Source organism: Myodes glareolus, chromosome X, assembly GCF_982192425.1.
Source record: "Myodes glareolus chromosome X, mMyoGla1.1, whole genome shotgun sequence".
In the NCBI taxonomy this organism is placed as follows: Eukaryota; Metazoa; Chordata; class Mammalia; order Rodentia; family Cricetidae; genus Myodes; species Myodes glareolus.
In genome coordinates this window covers 144796189-144809138 of record NC_142053.1, presented here as the reverse complement: position 1 = coordinate 144809138, position 12950 = coordinate 144796189, and the positions used below count along the sequence as shown (strand labels likewise).

Genomic DNA, 12950 nt, shown 5'->3' with positions numbered 1-12950 from the left:
ATATTATTCTGCAAATGATTTCAAAATTTATTTGACTATATTTAATAAACATTGGTATGGTGAATTATGCACAAAACAACCAAAACCAGGTTTATGAATAAGACCTCCCTACCTGTTAAATTTCTCATTAAAGAAGACTGATTTTTGTTAGTACATGTTTTCATTTACTGTTGAATATTTTCCTATAAGCATATGATGTTTTCTTATTAAGCCCAGTTCCTCCCAGTGACTTCTGGGTTACATATGTTTAGAGGATTTTTCTGGCAGCCCTTTGAATTAACAACAGAGACTGGGATCCATTGGAAATTATGTGGATTAGTGTATATTTATTTTCAATCAGTAGTATAATACATAGCTCATTGATTTTACTAATTTTTGAAGTTTTTTTCTTTTTGTATATGTGTGTCTAGAGAGAGAGAGAGAGATTCCTGTCACACATTGCTTTCCAAGTAACACATCTATTCTAGTGCTTTTGAAACATATATTGTTTTTGCATTTGTATTTTCGTAAACTATATAATGTTAGTTTAATTGATGTGTTGGCCTATAATATGATTTGCCATGATACTCATGTTACCATCATTTTCATATGTTCATTACTTCTAAAGGATTAACATTATCCCTTTTAAATGTACTTACAATTTTTTTATCCATTCTCTTTCTCTTTTCAGGGGCCTACATTATCTGGGTATGCCAATGTTGTTCTGAGCATCTTTATTCATGTCCTTCTAAAACCTTCTGCATAAAAACACACTCAATTACCAAAAAACAAAAATCTGTGGTGATGGTGGCATACACATTTAATCCCAGCATTCTAGAGGCAGAGGCAGACTGACCTCCATGAAATTAGGACCAGCATGGTCTAGAGAGTGAGTTCCAGGAGAGTCAAAGATTCACAGAGAAACCCAATGCCAAAGAACAAAAAAAAAGGGAAAAAAGAAACATGCTCAAGAAAATAATGCCCAAGGCTTTGATACAATCAATTGTCACCATTTAGGTTATTGTACCACAACACTTAGAGCTTATAAGATTTAAGCAACATAAATTTATTAATAAATCAGTAGAGACTAGAACTGCAATTAGAGTGCCAGTACTGTCACATTATGGTGAACCTATTTGTTTTGGGTATATCTTTATATTATCTTTCCTGTTGGGATGTTAAAAGATACAGGGAAATTTTACATACTTTATTAGAAAACTGTACAGTGTACTCTGATCATATTTTCCCTTTCCCCAACTGCTGTCATATCCTCCCCAGCTCCATATACACTCAATTTCTTATTCCTTCTATAGAGAGATTCATATAAGATGACATACACTACTATATCTCCATGCTGTGTAGGAGGAGGGGTATCTTGTACTCCACTTTCTCTCTTCTTCTCACTTGGTTTAGGCTAATCCTAGTTACGAAGCAAAATAGTTCAGCAGGTAGAGGCTCTTGTCTCCAACTCAGAAGACCTGAAATCTATCCCTGGGTCTCACATGGTGGCAGGAAAGAACAGACTTCCAAAAGTTGTCCTCTGACTCCTGTATATGTGTTGTGGCATTCATGTATACAAATACATAAATGCATGATAAATATATGAAATTATTTGGAAGAAACAACAAAATTATTGCTAATAATAGTGGAAATTACAAAACTGAACTTTTACAGGAAGACTTACTAATTTTGAAGAAAGAAACAACAAATTTGAAGACAGATGAATGCAACTTGCTCTAAATAAATAGAGAGATGGACAAAAACAAGGCAACTGCTATGATAAAGGGAAGAAGTAATTTTCATATCAGCAGTGTCTCAAAGGAGATGAGTCAAATAGGGAAAACAATAATTAATGAAATAACAGATAGACTACAAAAGTATAGAAATCTGGCACCTACAATGGAAGTGCTTGAGAGAGACATACACAGAAACACACAGAGAAATGTATGATAATAAATCATAACACATTTTGCAAATGTAAAAAACTCATAGAAATGGACATGACCAGTATAGTAAGTATTTTTCAGATGTTATTTTGTCTTCTCAATTATCATTAATGGGCAAAATATTGGTAATCAGAAATGTCAAGAATATTATGTGATTGTATCAGATTTCATGTTTGATCAGAAATTTCTTCCACGTATACTTTTAAGAAGTTCCAGAAATACTGATGAATAATATTTTGATAGGAGTTCCTGATGGGCCATGATACAAAAATTCTGGATTAATTGAGAACCATTTATCTTACCTCTTTCCAGCATGATGCAGTAATGAACAAATTTAAAAGGGCATTTTTTATGTGGTGACATATGTCTGTAATCCCCAAACTCAGGATGTGGATTTTTGGTGGATAGGAAGTTCTGCTCCAGCTGCATGTGAAGACAAAGACCAATCTGAGCTGAGACCCTGTCATCAAAACAGTGGTTACTAAAAAGCAATTTATAAATGAAGATGTATTTATGCTCACAGTAAAATCTCTGCTTTCTGTTCTTATTTATTAATGACTTATCTTAGAAATGACAAACAGATAAAATCAAAAGAAGATACAAATAAGACACAGAGAAAACATGGATCAGAGAAGAAAGAGGACTTACAGTCAAAAGAACTAATAGAGACTATATAGATTAAAATAATATGAGTACACACAAATACATTCAGCAATACCTAGTTAAAAAAAGTCAAATGAAAACATCAATGGGATACCAAAATACAAACACAAAAATTGTCAGAAATACATACATGCATGCATACCTTATTCATCCATATATAAAATGAATTATCATGAGAATTATGAAATGATGTTATCATTGGTAGACTAACGCTGGGAACATAAAATACTACAGGATCCAGGCTCAAATAAATTTTTAGAAATTATAAAAGAATGTAATCTCTATAAAGCATCAATAATATATTGTGTTAGTAATGAGATAAGCACACACACACACACACACACACACACACACACACACACACACACACCAGAAGACCACTCTTTGGGTATACAACTTAACTGATTTTAGGTATCTTATATTGAATGAAAATTCTGATTCCAGGAATGTTGTTTTATTGAATGTTGTCTTCTAGATCAAGGCATTCCCTGAACACTTGATTTCTCAGCAGCTCTGATTATTTGTACATTATCTGCACATAAATGAACCCAGAAATATTATCACTTACAGTTGGGAGTTTCTCATGAGGCAACACCCTTATTCTATTACAAATAACTCTTATTTAATTAAATATATGCCTAAAAAGACTTCTTCCACATCTCTACATGATGGTGGTAATTTCAATTCATTAATTGAATAATGAAAAGATTATTTTAATTATTCTATATTTCTTTTGCTAGAAAGGTATCTTTTGAATAAATTGTCAGATGAGCTTTTGTATTCACTCAGTATAACTTGACATACTATTACAGGGAATCTGAATCCAGATATACAGCAGGTCCTAGGCCTTCACTGAGGTGCTATGGCTGCCACAGAAACAACTAAGAAAAGTAATAGGCCTGCTGTGGGATTTGGATCAGCAGATCGTTGGAGACATAATGCTTGAACTTCACTAGATGGACATTTAAATGGAGGACATTTAAAGTGTGGACAGAGCATATTCAAGGCCAGTGCCTGCAACCATATTGAGTATATGTTCTCTGATTAGAATATGTCCTGGGCCTTCAGACGATTTTGGTCTTTTTCATTGGCAAAGCAATCTTGAAAACCCCTCCTTAATAAAGGCTTTCTTTTCACTGGCATTTAATGTAGAAGTCAGAATCTCCCAACACTATCTCTTGAATTGAATAAACTCAGTCATAAGTATTAGAAAGTAGAAGGACATACACTAGTCCTTTTAAAGGTTTTTGACTGGAATTTTCTAAGAAAACACTACATGTCAAAACAAAACAAACACACAAGCAAACAACAAAAAGTCAGTGAGTGCTGCAGCAAAATTTTAAGTGTGTGGGAATAGACAAAACCTACAAAGAATTTCTGTTAAAGTAATTGGAACCTATTACTTGAATGTGGACTCTGCCACTGGGGACTGAAACCCAACACAGCAGCATTTACTGGTAAAAGCTAGAAGATTAACTTTGGGATGGATCACCCATCCCTACATCTCACATGAAATTCCTTTACTAGACTCATCAGGTTCGTGTTGAACATCAACAAGAAGCTTTTCCAATATCATTGTCTATAAGCATTGAGATCAGTCTGCTTGGAAACAGTATTTACTACACAACTATTTTTCTCAGATTACCCTGAGATTTGGCAACAGGTAAGCCATGACTGCTTATATAACCATTCACTGCCTATGGCCTGATATCTTTCCATATTCCTTAGAAGACCATAATTGTCCATGGATAACTTTATCTCCAACTATCTAAAGGTTCCTGAGGGTCCTACGTGTTCCACATAGGCTTTCCTTATTTTGGATTTGCCCTGACCCGCATATCCTCCCATGGATAGACTTGTCTCTGAGGTAACACAATAGCAGATTTTGACAGCATGTACCAGTTACATTGCTCTTGGATAGGAGGAGGACAACCAGAAATCAAATAACAGACCTGCTTTAAGTAGTTAGGTTCCATTGTCTAAATTATTCAAAGTTACCTAGACCATATTTTAGTATTTCATTCCTTTTCTATGTTTTGACACCTGGAATCAAATTCAAATCCTTCATATTGTTGTCACAATCCCAAATCCACTGACCCATCACAGTGATCCTAATTATATCAACCATAAGACATGACATCCCATTCTTTGTGTCCATGGGATCAAAGACATTATCAATTACAAAATAAGTTCTTTCCACTTCTAACATTATCCATAATATTTAAAAATACAAAGATAATCAAGAATTCTAGATTCTTTGAAGAATTGGCACAGTGTTGCAAGCATCAGCTTTTTAAAAGTAAAATGAGATTCACACTTTTAATATCTTCCAGTAAAGTGAAATTATTTTAATTGTAAATGTGATGATTGTGAATACAAAAAGGAATGTTGTGTGCTAAGTGAGACCTTCAGAGTAAACTATGCATACTGCAGCTCTGTATCTGTCATCTAAAATATGATGGAGTTGCTTTTGTTTCAAAATGCTTGGGAAGCCTCAATGTTTCGTGGTGACTATTGGAATCAGCATCAATTCAGAAATGGTGTCCAATAGATCCCATACAGTCTAATTGTTCTTGCTTGCCCAATGTACAGCTACCCTTATAAAAGGCCTTAGATCTCTCAGAAGAAGGTCTGGAGAAAGGCTAAGTGTAAAACTCTTAGGTATTTTATTAAGGTCTTTCCTCAGGAAACTGGCCGTCCTTTCTTTATTCAAGGGGTCCTTGGTTACAAACAGACTCAAGTTAATATTGGTTAATGAGTTGAGATATCCTTTTGCCACAGTCCAGTGGAAACTTTCCTTCATTTAAATTGGCAGTTCTCTGCAGATGCATGTCAAATAAATGGTCAGTAGCTTCCTACAAATTTCATGTCTGGAAACACCATGATTATTTAGCCAGCACTAAAAATCCACACAAATAATGCCACCATTAAATTCACCTTTCTGTTGCTGAAAATTATGGTACAGGTCATTATGGACATTGTTTTGTCTATACTTCCCATTACAATATATGCATTCACCTTTTTGGAGCAATTCAGTGCTGTCACCAGACCCTATATACTTTGGTGCCCAATTAAACACATTGCATTCAATTCATCGAACTGAACAGCAGAGTCTCCAACCCTGCTCTCTCACAATTTTTAGTCATACAGGATCAGTGTCATTTGGGCTGTTTCATCGTGGAGGATGAGATTTTGCACAGTGCATTTACTCTAGCATTGAAATTTCCATGATACAACAAGCCTAAGCCAATGGATCCAATGGATAGCAGACATCTCCAGTGACTTTTCACTATCCAATTTTTGGACTAACGATTCGATCAACCACTGAAACAAACTTGTGACCAACTTTTTAATGTTATGAGACTCATCATATTTAGCATTAAATTACCACTTAGAGTTTCCATATCAAGAAACTCGTTCTGATCTAATTTTATGTTCCTTCTGCCATTATACCACATGCTTAAAATTCATTCCTACATGTATTCCCCAGACTTATGCATGAATGAGTTTGCAAACTCTTTGGCTCTTTAGTAGTATATCATACTTCTGCATGGACTACACTGTCTACTGTCCTTCCATTAACCTGCTTTGCTTTATGTCTGGTAAGAGGTGTAGAGGCAATTATTTTGGCACTGAGGAAAATCAGTGTTGTCTTCCCTGGCATTTCTTTCAGAGAAACTCACTCCTGGTTTAGCAAACAATGACAATTTAGTTCCTCAGTCAAAGTCAGAATGGCCAGCATGTCCTGGGTGAGAATGTGAGTGCATATTCTACTGATGATGGAAAGAATAGTGCTCCAGGTGAGATAAACCCTTGAGAATATGTGAATTCATTCACATACCAAGGTACTGGAACTCATTCTTACCAAATAATGCTCTTAATTCAATAATTAACACATTCTCAGGCTATGACTTGAATATTTTCTATATTTCAGGTAACCTTAGGATGAAGGAATTAATTTGATTTTTTAACATAAGTTCTCTTGCTACTCAAATGAATATTTTCTTCCAGGGCTAGGTTAGATACCTTTAAAACGTCTATGTCACCTTGAGCTATGCAGTTTTGCCACTGAATTAATTCCTTTACTTTGTCAGTTTACTCAGAATTACTAAGAACAGCTTACCATTATCATCATATTCCATACTTTTTCAAAATGTTTTAAAAAATTTATATATAGTGTAACAAATACTTTTCCCCTCACAACTATTGAATCAAGATAATCAAATGCATTGGTATCTTTCTGTTCTCATAATATGGGATTTTGTTTCTCTCTGATTTTGTTTCCATGAGAGATCAGTAATTGGAGAGGTATCAGTAACTCTAGGGGTTGGAAAATTGGAAAGTCTGTTCCAAACACTCCAACAAAAAATCCTCATATTTCCATTGCTCTTGGATCACCACTAATACTAAAATCTTTATTGGTCAGGGTACTCTAGAAGATCAGGACTTATATAATATATATATATATATGTGTGTGTGTGTGTGTGTGTGTGTGATTAACATGATTATATGACTTATATGATATATATATATATGTGGATATCTATATTTCTATCTATACAGGTGATGTATCATAATGACATGTAGATTGTCATCCAAGTAGTCCAACACATGCTTTTAACATCAGAAATTTCATAAATCCTGTAGTTATTCAGTTAAAAAGACTGGATGTCACAGTATGTCTTCAGTATGTGTTAGAATCATGAAGAAGTAAGCTGTAATGCAAGTGAAGGTGTGGACTGGATAGTGAAAGTGAGTGTAAGAAGACAAGAAATCAAAGTTATTTGTATGTCTCTTATATAGGCCCCAGGCACAAAGTGTAGTCCAGATCATCACAAGATATCTGTAGTAAAGATATCTTCTTCCATGGAAGATCTAGACTAGAAATGGGTCTGTGCATTCCAAACATTTAATTAAGAAAAAAATCCCCCACTTATATGTGCAGTCCTTTGAGTTTTAGTCAGTTCCAGGTGTTATCAAGTTGATAAACAAGAATAGGTTTCACAGGGTCTTAGTATGTTACAGTGGTTATTTGATGCATGATTTAGTAAGAAACTATTTCTAAATACTTCCCTCTAGAATTTCATGTGTGCTCTTTGGAACCTAATCATTACTCAGGACCATTCACCTAGCCCTAGTAGCCATGGAAACATAAGAATGTATATAGTTACTTATTTTTCTGAAGATCTGCAGTTGTTAACATGCATACTTGCTATAAGAGAGATAAAAAGGTAAGAATTTTATGTTTTCCCTGTTGTTTTCATTGATCACCGTCACTATACTAGGACAGAGAATGACAAAGAAGGCCTGTGACATACTGATTAAGGTATTTTTGTAGGTGTTTTCCATTTGAGTAAATCCTGCTGAACATCAAAATTGATAGGAAGACCCAAGTGAGTAAGTCTTCAGGGACTGTACTGCCCATCTATTTGAGTAACTCACTGAAGTTTGTGAATGGGAATTAGTGTCTCTGGTATTTCCCTAGGTGCAAAATGTGAATAATAATTTTTTTGGTATCATGGGAGGGTTACTAATATCGTGAGATGTTTTACATATGCTTTAAGTAAAACAAATGCTGTGAGTTCAAAAGTTTGTGAGGACCCACCAGTCAACAAGGCATTGTTCTAAGCAGAAACATGTGCCTAACTGAACTTCTTCCACTCAGGTGCTTCACCATTTCTTGTGACTACCTCTCTGAACAGTATTTCCAGTCCAAAAGAGGAAGACTTGTGATATTGTCATCTTCCAAATGGATCACTTCACTCCTAACACAAAACGGTAACAACATAACATATGGTATATGAAGGCTATCTACTTGATTCTTTACAAAAAGTTTGTTTCTACTCTTGTGGTTCAGACAAGGGCAACATCACATTCTGCCAATAATCCACTACAAAAACTTGAGCATTCTTCTCTGTGGAACAATCATTAAAGGTATTTACAATTGTTCTGTTTGCCAAAATGATGCAGTTAGCATCACCTTAAATGATACTGCAAACTAATATTTCAACTCTTACTCCAAGTATTGAAATTACTAGCCAACATTGGAACACAGTGATCTTTGAAAGATGCCGTGAAATTATCACCCAAAATATCTTACAATGGAAACTTCTGCCATAATCATAGATTTTAAGGCTGTGTATACATTCTTAACTTGTGTGTAGACCCCATCTATATCACTTCAATATAATGTTGAGACAGCATAGGCAAGGTATGAGTTCGTAATACTCTGTATACCATGGCTCATTCTTCTTTCTGCCCTTCCTTTATTTTCCTGGATTGACACTACTTGTTCCATCTCTTTTCCAGATTTTCACAGGTGAAGGAGTGGATTTTCAGACTGACTGGCTTCCTTTGCAGCCTCTTATCTTCAGGATTTGGCATAATCCTCGCAAGCAGTCGATTCTGGCGCCTTTGGGAATTCAACAGTAAGGTTGTTCAGTTTGTGTACATCGGACTCTGGGAAGCTTATTACCATCAGGAGTTTAACATCTCTGGTTCTGTGACCAGAATTCTGGTGCATAGCCCTATCAACGCGACCTGGACCATTTCACCTGAATTTCGATGTGCACAGAGCTTGATCTTACTGGCTATGTTGATAAAACCTGTTGTGGTGATTTTTAGCTCAGCAATCATTAAGGTCCGAATTATCAAAGCTTCAGTCCCTGAGATTGAGATACTCTGCTACAAGTTCTGTGTCTTAATTCTGGTTCTCAGCAGCCTTTGCACAGTTCTTTCTGTGACCTGGAACCATGTAACAGATTTCTATGGCAAAACCACTCTTGATTTTCCAACCACCTTTCCTGTTAACAAAGTATCCCTTATAAAGAAACATCACACTCATGTGTTCTCCCTAGGAGTCATGACAACCGCTCTGTCACTCCTTGCTATAATTATGTTCCTCTTTGAAATAAGGTCATTGAAACTACAGAGTAACCAAAATGTCCAGCATGTTTCCAAACAAGCTGATCAAAAGATCTGAAATCAGAGACACGGCTTTGGCAAATGTGCCATGTAACTCATTGCTCAAATTGCCTACAACCACACTGATACTCTTGCGATATTCTACTTATTTCAAATAAAATATCACTTTGATTTGGGGGCTGTGTCTCAAGTTTGTATCTTCCTCTACCTACTGAATGTGTTCCCTTCTTTAAAGTTAGTCACATGCCAAACTGCACGAAATATCTGTTTTCAGATAGTGCCAACTCCCTATGGCAAGAAAAGATACTGATGATGAGAATGGCATAAACCAAAGAATCAACACTAAGGTGAGAACTTTGCTGTTAAAATAAATACAACACACAGAAACGTAAGCATTATCAGGTAAGCCATCATGTATATGGAGAGTAGAACAGTACTTCTTATCCTTAGTAGTAATGATGCGTCTGCTTTCTTGGAAGGACAGTCAGATGTGCACTGACAATGCTTCTACCTTTGATGTCTTCTGTCCTGGTAGGAATATTGGTATACACAGATACTTCTGTCTTCTCTGATGGACAAGGAAATCACTTGGTAGGATATGGGCACACTTCAGTAGTGTGGGTAATCTCTGAAGGTTAGTGAACTCTACTGAATATGGCTAAACTGCTAATAATGCCCTGGATCCATTCCATCCCAAAGAAGACACAGATAAACAAATTGAAGCAATGAAATATTCTCTCCAGACAGGAGAGATGGTGTCTGAAATTTAGCATCTGTATTTCCAGGAGAGCTTCTGAATCATTATGTTGTTCCTGGTTGTAAGTGAAAAACAGTATTTTTCTAATGAGCATGCCAACCCTCATATTTTCACTTTGGTCCTCTCCTGTAACTGAACCCTAATGCTTTTTTTGAGGAGAGAGTGATAAGGTATGATGTCTGTGATTCAGACACCAAGAGGCAGGTAGAAGGCATAGAGAAGACTCATTTATTTAACAATGGTTGGAAAAACATTCATATACTCCCAGCACTGAGGCATTCTGATCTGCTGACATCAGGTGGTCACTGCTCAATGACGAGGCAAGGTGAAGATTTCTGATAGCTCCTATTTACAGACCTTCAGGCAGTATTGGCTAGGCATGATCAGGACCTCTGACAACACCAGGTATACTCCAGTTTAGTTTCTTTTGGCCTGGTAAGACCTTAACTTCCTACTTTCTCCCCATTTTCTTTATTGCCTACATGATCAGAGGGATCCAGAACTCTTTGTTCAGGCCTTGTTGACCCTGCCTGAGGAGAGTGTAACTACAAGATTGTGCCTATCTTAGGTTTTCTTGCCAAACTTTACCTTTCATAGTCAACCAGAGCTTAGAGAGCATTCATTCCTGCGGAACTGCCAGGGTGGGGGAACTAGGCAGGTTCTTTTTTAATTAAAGATAGTCAGGCAGGCATAACCTCCTCCTGTGAAGACTGTGAAAATGATGCCTAAGAGCCATAGAAACATGAAGAGAGACCTTTGTTGCTTCCCTCTGCCTTTGGATCTGCTACAGGAGCATTGTTTTTCAATTTTATTGTATTATGTATTTTTCTCTGCTACCCTCTACAGGAGTTTAAATGAAATAAGAATTGACAATACCTACCCTCTTACTGATGCATATGTGAGCATCCAGCACTTTATATTATGAATTTTTTTTCATAAAATGAATTGCCAAAGCTATGACCTCTTCCCTTAATGAATCAATTTATTGTTGTGCAATGAAAGCAATAAATGGGAGGGTATGGATTTTCATTCTGGGTTATTCCCCCCTTGTTGAAAACAAGCTGATCCATGGTCATGTGCATATTTCTTACCAGGACACATTTTAACATTGTGGCAGTCTGATGAAAAACACAAGCATTTCTTTACCCATAGATTAGCAGGGAGCTTATGACTGGCATTGTAGGGAGATAGGATGTCTCTATATCACCAGGGCCATGGGTATGAACCTAGACAGAGATGCCCAATGATTGTAAGCCTGGCTGAGCCCCTTGTCATCAAAACTGACAAAGTTAATATGGAAAAGTACCTATATTAAAGCCAAATGAAGATCTCTACTAACCTCCAGTTTGTTACTACATCTTTTGGTCTTCTCCATGATGCAGGTCTTGTCCCTGCAGATTGCAGAGGATGCCACTGTAATGGAAAAATCTTTTAGAAAATGTTGTGAGGTATTGCAGCTCCATGATCAGTCTTAAGTGCCCAAGATACAACATACCTACCATGGCCAACATAACGACCTTGATAACACTGATAGCTTTCTGCTCTGAAAGGGCAAGGGTATAACCAAAGGAGGAACAAGTATACATTAACACATAAAAATATTTAAAATTGCCAAAGGGAACATGGTGTGTAACATCCATCTGTTAAAAGGCATTAGGCAACAAGCCATAGTAATTAACCCCTGTGTGTTGAAGCAGTCCTAAGAAAGCAATAGGGACACAAGTGGTGAAACTGGTAATTTTGGAAGAAGTCAATACAAATTCTGTGGAGATAGATAAAACTGCTGCTGAAGAGCCCTGGCTTGCACTATGAGATTCATACTGGCTGCTCATATGATGGCATTTGTGACCTCATTTCTTTGAGTCAATATTATATGTAATTTGAAGTGAGATCTAATATATGACAAGTATCAGAGCTTCATTATCTGTTTTAAGATATCTTGTATGAGCAGCATATTGTGGGTAATGGAAGTGAGTGAGTCTTTGACTCAAGAAAAGGTCAGCACACTAACTGTGAACTGCCTATACAGCATACTATCTGGCAGAAAAAATACTTTGGGTCTCAATTTGGCACTCCACTAGAACCTCTAGGAAAGCCAATAGTTCATCCAATTGAACAGAACCAGGGTTAGGGATAGCATATATAAAGTTTGAATAAAGGACACTGAATGAAAATATAATACCTGATTTTTTATTGAAATTTAAAAAGATTTGGATGGTGTTAAGGGTGGGAGCAGAGGAGGGGACTTCATGGGGCTGTATCTTTATGGGAAGTGTAGAGAGCCCTTCAAAGATCTTGTTTTATGGCAAGTAGTTTTCAGTAGTTCCTTTAACTCCCGCAACGATTTACTGCAATGAGATAGTGTCTGCCCAGAGGGTCTGGGTATGAAAGAGGAAGACAAGTTTATCTTATTTTCACTAAATGTTCTTCAAGGCAGCATTCATGCCTTAAGTCCAAGTTGGAAAATTTGATCAAACAAAGAGGTGATTTTGCATAAATGAGAATATGCTTGGTGTATTCATAATAAGGGCCCAAATTCCCTTAATGTTCCCAAAATCCATGTAGGTATTCCAGGTAACATTGCACACAAGGTCATCTGAGAGCAATGGTGCTGCAGGCTAGAAGTAGATAGAATAGTCACAACCTTTTATAGTAGACAACTAGACACATGAGTAATCCTA

General features: G+C 36.4%; 1 protein-coding gene across 1 annotated transcript; it reads left to right on the top strand.

The window, feature by feature from the left end:
- The first annotated feature begins 8267 nt into the window (after nucleotides 1–8267).
- LOC125418004 (uncharacterized) lies at nucleotides 8268–9640 on the top strand. Its single transcript, XM_048461619.2, has 2 exons — nucleotides 8268–8366; nucleotides 8898–9640. Exons 1-2 carry the CDS (start codon nucleotides 8338–8340, stop codon nucleotides 9568–9570), a joined length of 702 nt encoding a protein of 233 aa, XP_048317576.1. The 5' UTR covers nucleotides 8268–8337; the 3' UTR covers nucleotides 9571–9640.
- The last annotated feature ends 3310 nt before the right edge of the window (nucleotides 9641–12950 follow it).